This window comes from Pipistrellus hanaki, assembly GCF_964339955.1.
Source record: "Pipistrellus hanaki genome assembly, chromosome: 14".
In the NCBI taxonomy this organism is placed as follows: Eukaryota; Metazoa; Chordata; class Mammalia; order Chiroptera; family Vespertilionidae; genus Pipistrellus; species Pipistrellus hanaki.
In genome coordinates, this window is record NC_140516.1 from 53,070,848 (window position 1) to 53,090,956 (window position 20,109).

The 20,109-nt window shown below is 51.8% G+C and overlaps 1 protein-coding gene across 3 annotated transcripts; it reads left to right on the top strand.

Annotated features, from left to right (window-relative positions):
• Nucleotides 1–3,341: 3,341 nt before the first annotated feature.
• Nucleotides 3,342–14,142, top strand: EEF1AKMT2 (EEF1A lysine methyltransferase 2). Of its 3 annotated transcripts, none has more exons than XM_084904622.1 (6): nucleotides 3,342–3,500; nucleotides 5,267–5,332; nucleotides 6,149–6,263; nucleotides 7,334–7,441; nucleotides 10,180–10,396; nucleotides 12,840–14,142. In XM_084904622.1, exons 1-6 carry the CDS (start codon nucleotides 3,373–3,375, stop codon nucleotides 12,932–12,934), a joined length of 729 nt encoding a protein of 242 aa, XP_084760748.1. In that variant the 5' UTR covers nucleotides 3,342–3,372; the 3' UTR covers nucleotides 12,935–14,142. The 3 variants fall into 3 exon arrangements, with proteins under 3 accessions (XP_084760748.1, XP_084760749.1, XP_084760750.1); XM_084904624.1 differs by having other exon boundaries at nucleotides 3,382–3,500; nucleotides 6,149–6,267; XM_084904623.1 differs by lacking the exon at nucleotides 7,334–7,441.
• The last annotated feature ends 5,967 nt before the right edge of the window (nucleotides 14,143–20,109 follow it).

The window sequence follows — 20,109 nt, forward strand, 5'->3', positions numbered from 1 at the left end:
AACCCATTTTAAATGACAGTTATGGCTGAAGAAACTGAGGTAGCATTTATTTTATTTATTTTTTTTAGTTTAAAAATATAGAACGCTTCACGAATTTGCATGTCACCCTTGCACAGGGGCCATGCTAATCCCTGCATCGTTCCAAGGTTAGCATGTGTGCTGCCAGAGCGAGCACTGAGGTAGCACTTATTGAGTATTTATATATCAGGCATGTAGGACTTTACAGAAATTATTTCCTTTAACCTCTATAGCTGCCCTAGCCATGGGCAACATTATTACCCTGGTTATAGGATGGGCGAACTGAGGCCTGAGAAGTTAAGAAGCTTCCCCGCACTCACACAGGATAAGGTGAAGGCCCAAATCCTGGGAGTGCAACTGGAGCTGCCCTTTTTAAAAATATATGTTATTGATTTTTTACAGAGAAGAAGGGAGAGGGACAGAGAGCTAGAAACATGGATGAGGGAGAAACATCGACCAGCTGCCTCCTGCACACCCCCTACTGGGGATGTGCCCACAACCAAGGTACATGCCCTTGACCGGAATCGAACCTGGGACATTTCAGTCCGCAGGCCGCTGCTCTGTCCACTGAGCCGCACGGTTTCTATTGGAGCTGCCCTTTTTACAAGGTTCACTTAAGAGCAGGTAGTGCTGTGGGGAAGGAGGGGCTTTGAAAAGGGATGTGCTAAGCTTTGTTAACCCCTATAGGGTCAATCAAGAGAGGTAAAGCCTGGCCAGCTGGTGTGGCTCAGGGGTTGAGCGTCGATCTATGAACCAGGAGGTCACGGTTCAATTCCCGGTCAGGGCACATGCCGGGGACGTGGACTTGATTCCCAATAGGGCGTGCAGGAGAGAGAGAGAGAGAGAGAGAGAGAGAGAGAGAGAGAGAGATAGCGATAGCCCTAGCTGGTTTGGCTCAGTGGATAGAGTGTCGGCCTGCAGATTGAAGGGTCCCAGGTTCGATTCCAGTCAAGGGCACAGGCCTGGGTTGAGGGCTCAATTCCCAGTGTGGGGCATGCAAAAGGCAGCTGATCCAGGATTCTCTCTCAACATTGATGTTTCTCTCTCTTCCTCTGAGAGAGAGAGAGAGAGAGAGAGAGAGAGAGAGAGAGAGAGAAAATAAAGAAGCCTGGAACTTGGCCCTTGCCTTGTGAACGAGGAAGCTGTTGAGAATTGTTGGGAGCCCAGTGTCAGAGCTGCTGTGAGCCAGCAGGGCACCCTGCTGCAGGTGGAGGGAGAGAGAGGCCACCCAGGGTACTCTCAGAGCCGCCCTCCTGCCCCATGGAACAGGCCCCGGTGGGAGGCACTGTGTCCCTTGGCTGATCCAGCTTCTCCCTGGTGATGGGCAGCCCGCTGGGACTAAGCTTCTCCACCTCCCGCCACGAATCCCGCTGCCCTGGGTGAGCAGAGGTGGTGTCCTCCCAGCCTCCAGGACTAAAGAGCCAGGGTAATCCTGGACCAGAGGAGGGACTCTGCATAAACAGGGTTTTTCCAGGGCTGCATACCACAAGCCTAATTTAGAGCATTCATCACACACAGCAGTAACCACTTCAGTGCGGGGAGGACATCAGATTGCAGACGAGACGGCCTTATCTTTCATGGCTCTTTAATTATAACCCAGAACTTCCTAAGACCCACTCAGCAACATTCAAGCCTGCTTTCTCCGGCATCTGGGTCTAGAGAAGAGGAAAACAGCCCTTCGCCGGCAGCACTAATTGGCCACGGTGTCTGGTGGTTTGATTCCTCCGTAATGAGGCCACTTTCCTCTTTGGAGGGTTTTTTAATCACCGCACACATGGCCTCCCTCCCCTGTCCCCCGACTCTATCCCTGGTGGCTGCCCATGGGGACGCCTTGTGAGGAGAAGAGGCACTTTCGGTCCTAACTGGGGTTTCTGGCTGGAGAGGCAACTGTTGAGGTTGTTTACCTCGGAGGCCTGGGTCTGCAGAGTCAGCAGAAAAGTGGCCGAGGACCCGTTCCTCTCGTGGGAAGCAGCCCTGCCAGGGGCCTTTGAGATCCTTGCCTGGGACACGGACCTGCCAGCATTTCATCGCTGCTACGGACACCCCCAGGCTTTGGTGGGTAAGCCCTCTCCACATTATACTGCACAACTAGAGCAAGAGGCCAAGGAATTTCAAGTTCACTGGCTGGGAGCGATCTGGTAGAACGGACACCATCCATTCAGGGCGAGGTACAGGCGAGGACACGGAGACACACGGAGGTGAGGGGTCTGCGTGTGCCCAGGTGCCCGGGGAGGGGCAGCGCCATCTTGTCTCTCATTTAGCACTCTTGCCTCCACATCACTCTGATCCCCTTGATGGGCGTATTTGGGGGTGGGGTCCTAGGGCATTCCTTACTTTGGGCATAAATCCCCATGTCTCCTATTGACTTCCTGTTAGAAGAGACCAGAATGTTATTTTTTTTTAATGTAATAAATCTTTATTGTTCAGATTATTACAATTGTTTCTCTTTTCTCCCTCATAGCTCCCCTCCACTCAACTCCCACCCCACCCTCAGCCCTTACCTCCCCGCACTGTCCTCATCCATAGGTGTATGATTTTTGTCCAGTCTCCTCCTGCACCCCCATACCCCATTTCCCTTGAGAATTATCAGTCCACTCCCTTCCTATGCTCCTGATTCTATTATATTCACCAATTTATTCTGTTCCTCAGATTTTTAATTCACTTGATTTTTAGGTTCACTTGTTGATAGATATGTATTTGTTGTTCATAATTTTTATCTTTACTTTTTTCTTCTTCTTACCAGAATGTTATTTTTAAGGCAGAATCCCAGCCACAAAGGAAAGTAGCCGAAAGCCAAATAAAGATTCCCAGATCTGCCCAGCCCGGTAGTTCAGTGGTTGAGGGAGGACCTGTGACCCAGGAGCTCAGGGTTCCACTCCGGTCAGGGCACAGGCCTGGTTTGCGGACTCCACCCCCAGTGTGGGGTGTGCAAGAGGCAGCGGATCAGTGATTCTGTCTCATCAATGATGTCTCTCTCTCTCTCTCTCCCTCTCTCCTTCTCCCTTTTTCTCTAAAAGCGATAAAAATATATTTTTTTAAAAAGTTCCCAGATCTGCCCACCACGTGATTTGTGCATTTGGGTTTTTGGCGTGGCTTACCCACCGCCAGACCTTACAAACAGCAGCTCCCAAATCTGGTGGCCTCGGCGAGCACCTCCAAGAAGGAGGGGTGCCTCCCCCGTCATGTGAGGGGCGGGGAGGGAGGCGGGGTCCAGCCCCGCCCGGGCCGGGGTTCGGGACCCAGACTTGGGAGGAAGGCGGGGCCGGGAGGTCACGCGGCCGGGAGCAGTAGAGAGGGCGGCCTCCCGCCGCCTAGAGGCGCCCTCCGCGCGCCGCTCTGCCCCGCGCCGTCTCTATGGCGGCCACGGCTCCCGGCCGGAGAGGGATGAGCGCGGGCGGCGGCGCGGCGCGGGCGGCGCGGGCCCCGGAGGGCAGTCCCGGGGCGGGCGGCTTCGCCCCGTCGGCGCTGGGGACCCGAGAGCAGTGAGTGCGGCGCCCCCGGGTGGGGGACCAGGGCTGGCGGCCGGGGCTCGGAAGCTGGGGAGCCGCGGGGCCGTGGCGGGCGGGGACCCGCCGGCCTCCTGGGGCGATGGGGGACTGGAGGGGGCTGACCTGTGGTGGGCTCGGGGGTTTGGGGCCGGGCGCCCCGCTCCCGGGAAGGCCTTTAGGTCCGGACCCTGGGGGCGCCCAGGGGCGGGGGCAGCCGGGGGGGCTGGGCCCGGGACAGGGACCGGCCGGGCGGACCCGGCCGGATTGAGCTCCGAGGGGGGAGCGGGGTTCCCCGCGGGTGACCCGGGGGGGGGGTGGGGGTGGGGGAGAGGGACCTGCCTGGAGCGGAGGCCCGTGAGCATAAGGAATCAGTGGTGGAGGGGTGGGTGGTGGAGGGGTGGGTGGTGGAGGGGCCGGTGAGGACAGGGGACTGGGGGGGGGATGAGAAGGGAGAGGGGTGGGGGGGGGGCAGTAGGAAGAAGAGGACTGGACTGAAAAGGTGTGAGTAAATCGTTACGCATCCTGCGAGCTGAGCTTGTCTTGGGTGAGTTCCATTGTCTTGGTAGAAAAATCCCCGTTTCCCCACATTTTAAACGGGAAGTTTGGACTTGTGTTTGGGACTAAGGGATCCTCGAACAAATTTGTTTTTTTTTTTGTTTTGTTTTTTTAAAGCTAACACAGCCTTTTCGTGTGTCACATGTTGTTCTGAGTGCTTTACCTGTGTAAGCTTGTGATGCTAGTCTGTCTTTCATTTTTCAAACACTGAGATGTTGAGATTTGAGTTATTGTGAACTCATTGATAACACGAATGTATTTTAATTTTTTTTTAATATATTTTATTGATTTTGTACAGAGAGGAAGGGAGAGAGATAGAGAGCCAGAAACATCGATGAGAGAGAATCATCGATTAGCTGCCTCTTGCACACCCCCGACTGGGGATGTGCACGCAACCAAGGTACATGCCCTTGCCTGGAATCGAACCCGGGACCTTTCAGTCCACAGGCCGACGCTCTATCCACTGAGCCAAACCGGTCCCGGCTGTATTTTAATTTTAAAAAATAAGTATTAGTTTATTTAAAAATATATTTTTGTTGAGTTCAGAGAAGAAGGGAGATGGAAAAGAGATAGAAACATCAATGATGAGAGAGCCGAAATCGGAGTGGTTCAGTGGCTAGAGTAGGGGTGTCGAACTCAATCAGAGAAGGGGCCAAAATCTAAAATCCAGCCTAAATCGCGGGCCGAATGGTTTACTGAACAGTCATAAACTGACAATGTCATAAACTGACAGCGGAGTGCAGTGATGACAGCGCTGTGCGGGCCACATTGCAAGGCCTGGCGGGCTGGATTTGGCCCGCGGGCCTTGTGTTTGACACATGTGGGCTAGAGCATAGGCCAGCATACTGAAGGGTCCCAGGTTCGATTCCGGTCAAGGGCATGTACATTGGTTGCAGGCGCATCCCCGGTGGGGAGTGTGCAGGAGGCAGCTGATCGATGTTTCTAACTCTCTATCCCTCTCTCTTTTTCTCTGAAAAATCAATAAAATATATTTTTTAAAAAATGATGAGAGAGAATCATGGATCAGCTGCCCCCTGCACGCCCTCTACTGGGGATCGAACCTGTAACTCCGGGCACATGCCCTGATCTGGAATAGGATGGGTTGAGCCACACAGATCGGGCATAAACCTCTGTAACCTATTAGAAATATAAGTTTAATTCCGTTTAACTGAAGAATCTTGCTTTGCATTTGGTTATTTCTGTAGTTGGGATGCTGTGTATGCGCGGGAACTGCACACTTTCCAAGAATATGGAGACACGGGAGAAGTCTGGTGAGTTATAGAAAACAGTGGAATCCGAAGACTGTGTGTGTGTGTGTCTGTCTGTCTTTTTGTTTTAAGTTGTATCCCAAAGAGGATAGGCTGAAAATCTTGGCAACCTTGAACCAATTCTGGCTTTAGTTGTTGGATTTAAAGAACCTCTGTCTTTTAATGACCTGGATTTAAACTTGATGATAGTATTAGGAAATTACTCTCTTCCTACAATTATCCTTTTTAAATAAGCAATAAAATGTTGAGCCATCAATACATACAATTGTCAATGCTGATGGAGAGAAACATTAATAAGTAATATACCAACCTTATGTATTCTGTTTATTCTTCTGTGTGTCTTTTCTAAATAATAGTAAAGATGAAGCTTAAGCAGTCACAGTTAATACCCTTTACTTTCCAAAATGGTTTAATGGAGTATATGGCTGATCTGCTTCAATGGATTGTCATTGTAACTTGGCTGTATATCCCTCTTAAATATATATATATATATATATATATGTATATATATATATACATACATATATATATACATATATATATTTAAATGTTAGCTTTTTAAAAAATATATATTTTATTGATTTTTTTTACAGAGAGGAAGAGAGAGGGATAGAGAGTTAGAAACATCGATGAGAGAGAATCATCAATCAGCTGCCTCCTGCACACCCCCCACTGGGGATGTGCCCGTAACCAAGGTACATGCCCTTGACCGGAATCGAACCTGGGACCCTTCAGTCCGAAGGCTGACCTCTATCCACTGAGCCAAACTGATTTCGGCACCCTCTGTTGTTTGATTAACCAACTCTCTGTTTCTGATAGGTTTGGGGAGGAGAGTATGAATCGACTCATAAGGTGGATGCAAAAACACAAGATCCCAACGGATGCTTCGGTGCTTGATATTGGAACCGGAAATGGTGCTCTCCTGGTTGAACTTGTTGGTACTTTTATTATTTGTGTTACAGCCCAATTTTAAAGTGAAAATTAGAAAACTGGCAGTGGAGGATACTAACCATTTAAATTAAAGTAGTAAAGCAAGCATACCACCTACTTTGGGAAGTCACAGGGTACTAAAGGGATGCCGCCTGGACGGGGTGAAGGAACTAAATGAAAAGCTACAGGATCCGAGTCCTATTATGAGAATAAATTTGCTCATAATTTTTTTAAATTTAAAAAAATTAACGTATTGCAAAATTGACTCTTTTTTATTACAGTTTTATGAATTTTAACACAGGTAGAGATTCATGTAATCATCACAGGATACAGAGTAGCTCCTCCCAGGAACCTCTCTTCTGCCATCTGTATGGCCACACCCTTCCCCCCAGGGAGCCACTCGTCAGTTTCTTATAGCTGGCACATAGTTAGGTCACATTTTTTAACCCATTCTTACAATCTCTACCATTTACTTATTTAATATATTTTTATTGATTTCAGAGAAGAAGGGGGGCGGGAGAAACATCAATGATGAGAATCGTTGATCAGCTGCCTTCTGCATGCCCCATACCAGGGGATCAAGCCCACACCTGGGCATGTGCTCAACCACTGAGCCATACTGGCTGGGCTAAAGGGACTTTTAAATCAAGGACTTATTTCATATGCAATAAATGTAGTCATATGATTTAATTTGTGTTAAGTAAAATTTATGCTCGATTTATGTGTGTGAACCAGAGCATGTTAGCATCAGAAGTTAACACTATACTTTTCTGCTTGAGGGCAGAAATAAACGTACAAGTATTCTCATTGGCTTTGAGAAATTGAATGTCCTTTTGAAAAAAGAAATAAAACATAAAGGCAAAGGATTTGTCACATTCTATAGATTTAAATTTCCAGTTTCTGTTTTGATTCTACATAAAATTTAAGCGTTATAGATTATTGGATTGTATACATTACTTGATCTATTCAAAGTGAATGACAGTCCCAGTCCTAAAGGGATATTATAATTCATAGGCAAAACAGGATATTAAAACATTTTAAAACTAAAGTTTAAAACTGCTTCTTTGTCTCCAGGCAAAGCTCGGTTTCTCTAACATTACTGGCATCGATTACTCACCCTCTGCGATACAGCTTTCCAGAAGTATTATAGAGAGAGAAGGGTTATCGAACATCACGTTGAAGGTAAGTATTACTTACATTACTATGTTATTTTTATTTCTAATAAAAGTTATAAAACTTAAATATTTCTAATGTATGTCAATCCAACAGTCCAAAATGGAATGATGTTAAGAACCGTATTAAACTGCTTAGTTTCATCGGCTAGGGGAAGTCATTTTCCTCCTCCTGTGCAGGTGTGCGAGTCCCTCCCCACTTCCTGTGCGCGTCCCTCCCCTCTTCCTGTGCGCGTCCCCCCCACTTCCTGTGCGCGTCCCCCCCACTTCCTGTGTCTGCGGACACACAGGCAATGCCCGAGTTTGAGTTAGATCAGAAAGTTGGAAATGTGTAAAGCGGGATAATGCCACCCAAGAATACTCTGGTTATTTCTGTGATCTCTGAGGAGATGACGTGTCTGGCATTTATATTTCTAGCTTAGGCATCTGCTCTGAGCTCTAGCATTTTGTAAAAGCTGCTTTTTTACAGATCCACCTGGAGAGCTAATAAGCTCTCAATTAGTCCAAAAGGATACTTAAACCTGCACCCACTCCCCCCCAAGTCCCTTCCCATTTCTAAAGATACCATCATTTATTTACCAGGTGCACTAACCCAAAACCCAAAGAGTCTTCCTGGATTCCTCTCTTTCCTTTAAGTTCTGTATCCAATTCTGTTTGTTTTTTGTTTTTTCCTAAAAGAACTGTCAAATTCAGTGACTGGTTCTTTCTTTTTTTAATATATTTTTATTGGTTTCAGAAAGGAAGAGAAAGGGAGAGTTAGAAGCATCAGTGATGAGAGAGAATCATTGATTGGCTGCCTTCTGCATGTCCCCTACCGAGGATCGAGTCTGCACCCTGAGCATGTGCCTTTGACCAGAATCGAACCCGGGACTCTGCAGTCCACAGGCCGACACTCTGTCTACTGTGCCAAACCAGCCAGGTTTTATCTTCAAAGCCAATCAGGAACGTAATTCTTCCTGGATAGTTCCAATGCTCCCTCCCAAATCCCAGCCACCATTTCCTGTCCAGGCAACTACAGTAGCCTCTTATTTGGCCTCTGCCACAGGGCAGCCAGCGTGGCGTTTTTTAAAAACATTTATTTATTTGTTTATTTATTTATTTATGAATATGGAACACTTCACAAATTTGTGTGTCATCCTTGCTTTGGGGCCATGCTAATCTCTGTATTGTTCCAATTTTAGCATATGTGCTGCCAAAGCAGCATCAGTGTGGTGGCTTGAAGTGTAAATCAGGCCTGACGGACATGGCTCAGTGGTTGAGCATTGATCTAGGAACCAGGCGATCGGGGTTTGATTCCTGGTCAGGGCACATGCCCGGTTGCAGGCTCGATCTGCAGTGTGGGGTGTGCCAGAGGCAGCCAATCCATGATTCTCTCTCATCATTGAAGTCTCTCTCCCTCTCTCATCCTCTCTGACACCAATTAAAAAAACAAAAGCAAATCAGCACTGGGACTTCTGTTCACCAGCCTCCAGGCGTTTCCCTGTAGCACTGCTCTTCCCGTTTCTCTCCTCTTTCCCTCCTTATCCCAGGGCTGAGTCACAGCTCTGCTTCTCAAACACGTCAGGCCTGTCCTCCAGGCGCCATCCCCGCTGCTCTCTGCCCACAGTCCTTTTGCCCGGATGTGAGCTTGTGCGGCTCCTCCTCCTGCGTCTCGGCTCGGAGGTTGCCCCAGACTTAGGCCTTTCCTGACCCCCTTCCAGAGCAGTTCTCGCCCCTCAGCCGCTCTCCCCGTGAGAGGACAGACAGTGTGTTCTCATGAGTGAGCTTTTCTCTCCGGTTTGCGGGTACATTCCCAGAGCCTGAAAAACTCCATTTAATGGATGTCTATGAAATATTTGTTGAATAAATGTGTACTTTCATACAGGCATTTAGGATAGCGAATTCTCCAAACTTAGCTCTTAGGAGCGGTGGCCATTAGTGCTTCCGGTACAATGACTACTGGGGCATGAGGGAGAGGAAACCCATGATACACACATAAGGGCTCATTTTCAAGGCAGACACCAAGGGCTCTTTGGGTAATACATTATGGCTAGTTAGCTTCTGTGAATAATCAGCTAATCGTGTGGTTACTTTTTCAAAGTAGCTTTTCAGAATTAAGTTTATTGGCAGATTACTTTGAATAATTGATGAAGTGGGGCAGCTCCCTGTTTCAAGTGCCTGTAATGCCATCGGTTATTGAAACAGGCGATGCCGGGGAGCGGATTCTAAAGTGAGTGGCGTGTTTGAAGTTAAGTGATTGCGGTGGAGACAGCCGTTGAACTTCGTAAGCTTCATGCTGGTCATTACGTCCCTTCGTTGCTCTGTTAGCTGCTGAGTCAAAGCAAAAGAACTTGCATTTACCTTTGATTTCAGGTCATACAATCTGTCATCTTCGCTGAAAACCATCTTATTCCCAGCGGCCTGTCTGAGCTCCCAGGATTGTTGTCTTTTTAGGAATAGCTCAGATACTCCGCTTTTCAGCAGAAGTCCCCGCGGGCTCTGGTGCGAGCTGGCCGACTGGGCACCACACCCGGCTTTGATTTGCTTCCACGTCTTATATTATAGATGTGGGATGTCCAGGAAACACCGTCTCTCACTAATCTTAGCTTTCGTGATCTTGGAACGAAGCACATAAAAGTGAACTATGAAGTTGGAAGTATGTTTTCACGTGTAAAAGGCCATGGGAACGAATGATGCTTTACGGATCACTTTGAAAGCCGGCGAAGACGGTGTGGCGGTGGTTCTCACCTCGGCCCGCTCCTCGTGCAGGTGGAGGACTTCCTGCATCTCCCCGCGGAGCTGTCTGGCTTCCACGTCTGCGTGGACAAAGGGACCTTGGATGCCATAAGCCTGAGTCCTGACGGCGCCGCCCAGAAGAGGAGGCAGTACGTGAGCGCTCTCTCCAGGGTGCTGCGACCGGAAGGCTTCTTCCTGATCACCTCCTGCAACTGGACGGCGGAGGAGCTGCGGAACGAGTTCCGGGAAGGTACTGGCCGTGCTGGGCGAGTGTTTCCTCGGGAGGGAGGCCTGCCCCCGGCTTCCCCGGTGCTGCCCTGCTTCCACTCCGGCTTTTCTCTGTCCCTAACTTGGTCCTGCTTTTCACTTACATGCAAAGAGCAGAGAGGTAATACTGTTGGGATCCAGAGTCCTGTGAAAATTTCCAAGAAATCCCTGCAGTTAAGCACTAAACTTTATGAGCCCATAAACATGGAGTTCGTTCTTTAAGCTGCATAATCTCTGCCTTGGAAGCAAACAAAGAAAGCTCATGCTCTGTGCTCCCGCCTCTACCCTGGCTGCCAGCAGCCGAGCAGACAGAAGCCGTGTTCCTGAAGCCTTGCATGCGTGCTAATTTCACACACGTGTCTTTCTAGTGGCCAGTGCGGTGTTTGTGGGACCGTGCTAACATCGCACAGACACAGCACACGGACTCGGTGGTAGAAATGCTGCCTGTTCATCTGCGGAATCTGCCTTTTCCAGGTGGTTGGTGCCCGGACGGGCTCCTCTCGGCCCCGGGACCAAAGAATAACGGGCGCCGTCTTCTGAGCGGCTTTTGTGAGAACTGAGGGGATCGTCTGCTCACCAATGGTTTTCACTCTTTGGCATGTTCCTCGCGTGTTCTCTGTGACCCCGTGCCTGCTGGTTCATTCCTGTCGAGCACGGCCTTTCTGGACAAGTTCCCTGAGTTCACCTCTGGCCATGGCTTGTTTTTTCCTTAGAATCCTCTCGGCTTAGGAGTGAGGGTTTAGAGGAATGGGGATTTTCAGGATGGAGCATAAGTGATGGCACTGCTTTGCGGTTAGGTTTTGAACCTCAGTTCTAAGCTAAGGGAAGTGAGCTTATGGGCGGAGTGTGCACTTAGTTCAGAGGTGGCTTATGGGGCTGAGGGGTGGGGGTGAGGGGTGAGGGGTGGAGGTGAGGGGTGGGGGCTGAGGGGTGAGGGCTGAGGGGTGGGAGTGAGGGGTGGAGGTGAGGGGTGAAGGGTGGGGGTGGGGTGAGGGTGAGGGGTGAGAGGTGGTGCTGAGGGGTGAGGGCTGAGGGATGGGGGTGAGGGGTGAGGGGTGGGGGCTGAGGGGTGGGAGTGAGGGGTGGGGGTGAGGGATGGGGGTGAGGGGTGAGGGGTGAGGGTGAGGGGTGAAGGGTAGGGTTGAGGACACTGAGCACATCCCGTGCGCACAGGGGCTCCAGCAGGTTCACGACATGCAACCTGCAGTGTGTGAGGCTGGACATTGAGCCGGTGGCTTCATGGCTGTTGCCCCGGGAAGCAAGAAGCCCCTGTGATTTGCGGTCTTTATTTCATGTCATTAACTTGATTACCTCCCACGGGAGGCGCAGTTCCTTTCGAACCGCCCAGGCCGGGTCCAGAGGCCTTCCTCCCGCCTCCTGAGGCCGCAGCCGGGGAGTGCTGGGCGGCGCTGGGCCGGGCAGCCTGTGTGCGAGGAGCAGGCCTGCCGTGCAGAGTGCTGCGGGCTCGTGCTGAGAACTCTCGGCCACGTCCCTAACTCAGGTTCCGTTTTAGAGCAAAATACGGAATTTTAGTAAGCGAAATGGGCCCTGGCTGGTGTGGCTAAGTGGATAAAGCGTTAGCCTGTAGACTGAAGGATTCCGGGTTCAATTCCAGTCAGGGGTGCACGCCCGGGTTGCGGGCTCCATCCCCAGTGTGGGGTGTGCGGGAGGCAGCCGATCCGTTTCTATCTCATCATTGATGTTTCTCTCTCCCTCTCCCTTCCTCTCTGTAATCATTGTAAAAGAAAAACATGTATATATTCAATGAGTGCAGTGCTGCCACAGGAAGTGAGAGAGAAATAGTGACGTCCGACTGCAGACGGCGCCAGAGCCTCTCCTGAGCGTGGTCTGGAGGCGGATGGGAGCGCCCTGCCCCCCACCCCGCGCGGCCTCCCGCGCCTCAGGACCTGCGCCTGGTTCCTTTGCTCAGCGGGGGCTTGCTACCCAGCCTTACGGTTCCTTCCTTATTGGAAACATGAATGTTCAAACCACTGAAACGAAGCGTGCATTTCTCCCTCACAGCCTGGTTACGTAAACGTCAGTGCTGTCATTTGATCTGATGAGGATTCCTTGAAACATTTGGCAGATACTAGATGTCCTAACTTAATGTCCAAGGAACTTGTCTTTCTTACAACTGAGTGAGCAGGTGGCGCCGGCACAGGGGTGCGGGGGGGACGGGCCGGCCCGGGAGGCGGAGGGACGGGTGCCTGAGAAGCCGCCTCTGCGGTGGTTTTCAGTCTGGTCTGTTTCTTGTTCAAGTCAGAGTGTCCCGGGTGAAGACACATTGCTTACAGGAGGAGAACTGGGAATGCCGTCACATTCCGAGAGGAATCGCAGTTTTATAAAGGGTTTGAAGTCCACTGTTCACACGGCTGCTGCTAACTGCAATTCAGTCCTAATAAGAGTGTTTGGATTTTGTCTGGCAGGATTTGAACTTTTCGAAGTGTTGCCAACACCCAAGTTCAGCTTTGGAGGCCGGTCTGGAAACACTGTGGCTGCATTGGTTTTCCAAAAAACGTGAGGTTTTCCGCTGGCCATGCGCAGAGCCGTTGGAGAAGCCACAGCAGCAAACGGGAGGAGATCAGGTGCCGTGACCCTCAGTGAGTACACAGGCTGCACATGGCGCGGACACAGCCTGAGCCAGCCAGCGTAACTCCAAATGTTCTCTGTGTTGGAAATGTAAATATTTTTCTTCTTGATTAAAACACTGTACCTGCTGACCAGTTGACAGCTTGAAAGCAGTAAATGGATTTACAGAAAGCCTGCATTCCTGACTTTTGTGCCCTGGGAACGGTGAATTGAAGATAGCTCTGTGTTAAGATTTCCAAACGATTCCAGGGCCAGAATGACAAGCAAAACAACTTGATTAGTGTTCTATCCGAGTAGGAAACATCACGAGCCTACTATTTTGGGTTGGATGGTGGTTATTTTAAAAAAATTGTTTAATATCTAGAAAACCTCTAGCCTTCATGTTTATAGTTAAACAAAATCCGGGATTATATCAGTTGACCAGAAATATAATTGAGGCTGCATTTTGTGGCTGGGGGCCGCTGTGAGGGACAATAGGAAGCAGGTGAGCAAATAGAAAGACGGCTGAGATACAGGGACCGGCCTGCACCATGCTCTGTTACGTATCTTATCTTTTCCGTGTTCTCTTGTCTTACTGAGTCTTCCCAGGGTTCCCAGGCAGGCTTCCTGCTTCCTGCTTCTCCGCATCAGCAGCTCGTGCAGGGTGGATCGGGCTGTTCTCTAGCGCTGACTGAGGCCTGCAGTTCTGCCCAGCTCGGGGGGAGTAGGATGCGCCTTAGAAACACTGTCAGCGAGGTTGGGCGGTTATGGAGAGCTCTGCTCTGAGCCAGTGTCCCTCTGTGCCCGGGGCTCTCCCCGCTCCCTTACAGGACCGGCCCAGTCAGGACCTGGGGCCTCAGCCCCTGGAGGCCGAGGAAGTTACTCTGACACGTGTGAGCAGGGAAGGTGGTTTGATTAAGACCAGTATTAATCAACCATTAAAATTACTGCCTGTCCGGGACCGGTTTGGCTCAATGGATAGAGCATCGGCTTGGGGACTGAAGGGCCCCGGGTTCGATTCCGGTCAAGGGCATGTACCTTGGTTGCGGGCATATCCCCAGTAGGGGGTGTGCAAGTGGCAGCTGATCGATGACTCTCTCTCATTGATGTTTCTAACTATCTCTCTCCCTTCCTCTCTGTACAAAAATAAATAAAATATTTTTTTTAAAAAAGTAAATAAAATAAAATTACTGCCTGCCTTGCACAAGATAACTGAAGACATTTACATAAATAAACATAAATAACATTTTTTGAAAAGCTTTACTTTTAAACATTTAAAAAGTGAGAAATTAAAATATGTTTTTAAACTTAAAATAATGTTGATTTTACAGACTAGACATGGGATCTTAGACCAGAAACATGTAGTTTTTAATTTATGGAGGAGATCTGTCTTTGTTGTCTTTTCACATTACAATCCTTGATTTTAAATATGATAATACAATAGTATGAGTACTTTCTTGGAATTTTGAGCTGTTAAGTATATGCTGTTGTAAAGCGCTAGCCTAACAGATTGGGCTTCTGGGTGACCAGTGGGACGCTGGGCTGCAGTCACTACGAGCTGGGCGTGGCCTCTGTGGGAAGCTCCTCGGGTCTGTGATGGGTGAGCTGTCTGGTGCGGAGGTGAGGGTTTGGGGGATGGGAGCTGTGGGTACGGTTAGAAAGGGGAGTATTTTACCAGATGAATCCCGCTGGAAGCCCCTCAGAGCTTGAAATCAGAACAAACGGAAAGTCCCAAAATGCTAACAGTCAGTCAGTATTTTCCAATAATGCCAGCCTTCCAGCCAGGCCAGGCAGTGCCGCGGGTTACCGAGCGAGGTGTACACGGTGCCGGGAGATGGGGGGTCAGTCACCGCTGTGTGGGGGCTGGAGAACCGGCAGTGGTTCTCCCACGAGGGCTGTTTTCTCCGGAGAAGGAGGTGGGATCGGAATTTCATTTCATCAAAAGGCTCTTATTTTGGGGAAACTTGTTTGAAATGCAAAGGAGATTCCTCCGTGCAGCCTCACAGATCCTTAGGATGCTGCTGGTACCGCACAGGCCCCTCCGGAGGCTCCGGGCCCGAGTGGTGGCTGTGCCAATTAACCCACAGAAGCTTTCAGACGCCGTGTGTGAGGCCGGCGCAGGTTAGCGCTGCTCTGGGGACCGGCGTTTGTGGTGAGAATGAACCTGCCGCTGCCCGGCAGCTCGGCGGAAGCCCTTGGAGAATAAGCCCGGCTGTTGGCGAACGAGTCCCTGTTGTGGCAGGACGTGGCCTCCTTCCTCCGTCAGGGGCGCAGCTTTCGGGGTAGGGGGTGGGGAGCCACATACGGGAACCCCAGTCTTTGTGGATGATGTGTCTCAGTCCGAGTCTTCGTTTTCTGTGACACTGTCTTGCAGAGGCTACCAGAAACCTTCATTTTTCAGGGACTCGTGTCAATAATGAACCTTTATTTGGCTTTGGAGTAATTTTTCTTAAATTGCTGGGTAAAGAAACAGCATATCCTGCTTATGTTAATGGACTCTGAGTTATGTTCTCCTAAGTCCATTGTTTTGCGTATTGATGTATCTGGGAGGCCACAGCGTTAAGCCAAAGCTGGTGACAGGTCCATCGGGAGCCCCTGGCCGGGCTCCCGTGTGTGCCTGGGAGCCAGTGTGTGCCCACAGCCTGCCGCCTCCCGTGTGTGCCTGGGAGCCGGTGTGTGCCCACAGCCTGCCGCCTCCCGTGTGTGCCTGGGAGCCGGTGTGTGCCCACAGCCTGCCGCCTCCCGTGTGTGCCTGGGAGCCAGTGTGTGCCCACAGCCTGCCGCCTCCCGTGTGTGCCTGGGAGCCGGTGTGTGCCCACAGCCTGCCGCCTCCCGTGTGTGCCTGGGAGCCAGTGTGTGCCCACAGCCGGCCGCCTCCCGGCAGGGGCCTGGGTGCGCAGGCTCATCGCTGCTGGGGGTGGGGGTAGTGCTGGCCCCGCACTTTCCCCAAGGGCGGCGTTCCCGGCGCTTGGCTGTGGGACCAGCCTGATGGGTTGGGGTCAGTGCTTGGTGTGTGTGTGTGGGGGGGGGTAGGGAGAATGGGGAAGCCCTTGCCATGTCTCGGTTGGGCAGGAAACAGTTGTTCTGAGGAGGAGGGGGAGCACGGGAGCATGTTTTATTAACAGTTAATTGAAGAAAATGGATGCTAATTTATTCTTCGTACACACATGCAGCTTGTTAGGAAAGTGAAGAAGAGGGTGAGATTGTTTGGTCAGTTGATGGCTTCCTCTGTTGGGGCGTAGAAATGAACCTCCGCGAATTCCCAGGCCCCCGGCCCCCTCCAAGCGGAATGCCCTCTCCACATGGGCCTCTGAGAGGAGGGTCCGAGCCGAACGAGTGACCACGGGTGCCCCGAGCACGTTCCCTGGAGTGCTGGTGAGAGAGCTTCCTTTCCAGCTCAGACGGCAGAGGGCTCCGTAACCGGGAAACAAGGGAGCCGAGTGGGCCGCACCCAGTTCTAAGTCGTGACCACCGTGCGGGGACTGACCACTGAGCAGGCTGCTCTGGCCGGACTGTGAGCTGCCGCTGCGTGGCCTGCGCTGTCGGCCCAGGAAACCGAGTGAGAAAGATGGGACTGACCCGACGTGAACGTCTCCGTGCTCGCTTCCTGGGGACCTGCCCGGGCCCTGGTCCTGCCGAGGCCATTGTAAGACGGACAGACAGACAGACAGACACCCAGGAGAGTGTTTGCTAACCGCTGGCCTCGTCTATTAGGGAAGATGTAGAACGGAACCTGTTCTCTGCTCTCCCGCCGTGGGGAGAAAGGCTGTTTTCCACGTCAGAGTTTAGCATGTGCCGTGAGGCCTTGTCAGGAAGGAGTCTGTAGGAAGTGATCTTTTTAGAAAAGCCAGTCGAATGCATTTGTTTTTCCAATACCTAAGAATTTACCCTAAAAATACCCAGCAGTTGGCATAGCCTGGGTCTCAGCCGAGGAGCTTAGGGGGAAATCTGAGCAGCTGCTGGGTAAGGACCCCTCGAGCCGTGCTTGTGGCTCTTGGAGAGCACACTTACCGATGGCGCGGCTGTTGTCATCAGAGAGGAGGTCGTCATCAGTGACGACAGCAGGAGACGCTGAGGGGCGGCTGTCCCTGCGCCCGCCCGCCTCCCGCTCCGAGGGGGCTGGTCGGGGGGAAGAGGGGGTGCTGCCCGCTCCCGCTTTCCTCTGGGGAAAGGGCAGGCCTTTGTTCCGTCTGGTTTCAGTGCATCCTGGCTGGGAAGACGCTGGGCTGGAGCACGTTAGGATGGCTTTTAACCCTGGACCGGGTGCGGAGGGAGCGGGGAAGCTGTCCGCCTGCGGGCCCGCCCCCCTGCTGCAGCCCCCGCAGCCCCCGCCGCTGCCGCTGGCGGTGAGAGAACGCGGTGCACGGAGGCGGCCATAATCCCGTTTTCTCTCCAGGGCCCGCCGAGAAGCCCCGCTGGCCGGGAAGTCTAACGCGGCCTTTATGTAACAAACAAACGGCTGCCCGCAGAGCTGGCGCAGGTTTGGAAGCAAGGCCTGGGGTGGGAGTGAGAACCGCGTCCCTCGGTTATAAATAGAACTGGGTCCATTGTGGCCGGTGCGGCGCTGGTGCACGGGTGTGAGTGACGGGTGTGTGCTGAGAAGCAGTCGTAAGCAGGGCACACACGCAGGGTTGATTCCCCCTGGACATCCCAGTGGTTCTGTGAAGAGGGCCAGTTGGGTAAAGCGTTGATAATGTAGTTTGTTCAGAGAGGACAGAATTCCAGAGGGCTTTGGAGTTGCAAGTGCCAGTTGTGTGTTTTTAAAAATCCTCACCCAAGGATGTTTTTATTGATTTTGGGGAGAGAAGGGGGAGAGAGAAGCCTTGAGCCATTGCCTCCCACATGCTTCCCGACCAGGGATGGAACCACAACTAGGCGTGTGCCCTGACTGGGAACGGAACCCGAAACCTTTCGGTGGACAGGACGATGCTCCGACCAACTGAGCCACTCGGTGGAGGTTGTTGTGGTTATTATTTTAATTAAAAAATTACGAACTGGATTAAACTCGGAGGGGAGTTCCATGTTGTGGGCCTCACTGTGCATGAAGCCTGCCTTCCCCAGAGGCCTTTCCCAAGGTCAAGGTCCCAGCAGAGTGGGCTTCGTCCTGCAGCCTCCTCTCAGCCTGTCGGCAGCGCCATCTCCCTGGGTGGCCGCGGACCTCGGACCTGGTGATGCTTGGGGGGCGCGGGTGCGTGAGTGAATGCGCTCCCGGAACCTGCTCTTGGTCTCCCGGGCCTCTCGCTGGCACAGGTGCTGAAGCACCTTTTGCTGGTTAAGAGAAGTGAGGACCAGCCCTGGCCAGTTTGGCTTGCTGAGTAGAGCGTTGGCCTGCAGATGGTCCTGGGTTCAATCCCGGTCAAGGGCATGTACCTCAGCTGTAGGCTCCTCCCTGGCTGGGCCCTGGTTGGGGTGCATGCAGGAGACAACCAATCGATGTGTTTCTCTCATCCACGTCTCTCTGTCTTCCCCTCTTTCTTCCACTCTCCCTAGAAGTCAATGGGAAAATGGCCTCGGGTGAGGATTGAAAAAACTCAAAACAATGAGGACCGGAAGTCCCGGTGCCCGGCTGTCACAAAGTGCGCGTCCCGTGTGTCGGCAGGCTCCGGTCCCGGTGAGAGCGGGGCCCTCCACGTGGTGGTGATGGTAACGCACGCAGGTCTGGGGGAAATGTTCACGTGGATGCACTGGGATTGAAAGAAATGCCAAGGCCGAGGTCCCCTCCTCTAGGCCTGGATGCCAAGTCATGGTTTCCAGCGCCACCAAACGGAACCGAATGCAGGTCCCGAGGTGGCGCCGGTTCGATGGCAGCGGGGGACTGGGTCTGGTCGTTACCGGCACCGGGAGCAGTGGGCTGAGGCTTCGCGTTTAGTCCCCCTCCCGTCCAGTGTGACGTCCGTGGTGAGCTGTTTCCTTGCTTTGCTCGGTTTGAGTGCAGTGCATGCGCAGTGGCACTTGGCAGTGTGCCGTTGTGTACCACTTGGAGAAGTGTGTCTGCTTTGACCTTAGTTCCTCCTGGAGCTCACAGGATGATAGAGAAGGTCGGAAGCAGCCGTTCATGCCAGTCTAGGCCCCTTCAGATCTGCTCATGGATCCGCTCATGGAGCCGTTTCATTGCTGGTTCACTGAACTGCTTCTCACTCCTGGAGTGCTCCATGTGACTGCAGATGTGCAGCCAGACCAGTGTCCCTTTGCTTAGCTAATCTCAAAGAGCTTGAGTTGCTGACCGTATTTAAAAGCTCTGTAGAGATGAGGCCAGGCCCTGGCTGGTATGGCTCAGTGGATAGAGTGTCGGCCTGCAGACTGAAGGGTCCCGGGTTCAGTTCCAGTCGGGCACATGCCCAGGTTGCAGTCTCAATTCCTAGGTGTGCAGGAGGCAGCCAATCAGTGATTCTCTCTCATCATTGATGTTTCTCCCTCTCCCTTCCTCTCTGAAATCAATATAAATGTTTAAAAAAAATAGAGCTGAGGTCAGTACAATAAGGTGTGCGCCGTGAGGACAGAACACAACCAGTGCATCGCCACGGGGAGGCAGGGAGGCCTGCAGCCCGTTCTGTGGCTGCTGTTCCTTGTGAAGGTGGAGACCAGCTGTGAGCGAGGATGTGAAATAGCAGGGACTCCGCACCTGTAACCGTTCCTTCTGTCTCAGGTCAGCTGCGGGATGCTTGCACCAAGCAGGCAAGGCCGGTCCCTGTTGGAAACGGCAGTGGCCTTGGCCTTGGCTTGTGGTTCCTCTGGAAGAGGACGCGCTGAGGGAGCAGCGCTCACGGGGTAATGTGCGGGCAGACGTTCTGTGCAGGCTGCTCCCAGGCGTGTCCCGCCCAGCGGAGCCAGAGACTCATCCTTCCTTGGTATTTCACATCCAAACGATCCAGCCTTCAAATGGGGAATTTAAACTCTGTGACTTCGTCAGCCGCATCTAGTTAACAGTTTTCTTCGCTGCCTAATGAGAATGAAGTTCACTCGGTTTCGTTTTTATGGGGCTGGGCAGGCTAGCAGTAGCTTGGGGCGTCTCACTAGGGATGAGGTAAAAATAGATTGTGCTGGAGGCAGAGACTTATATGGCAGATAGTTGACAGTAGAGAAAAATAAAGTTTGGGCTTGTGTCTCAAATACTAAATGTGAATTCTA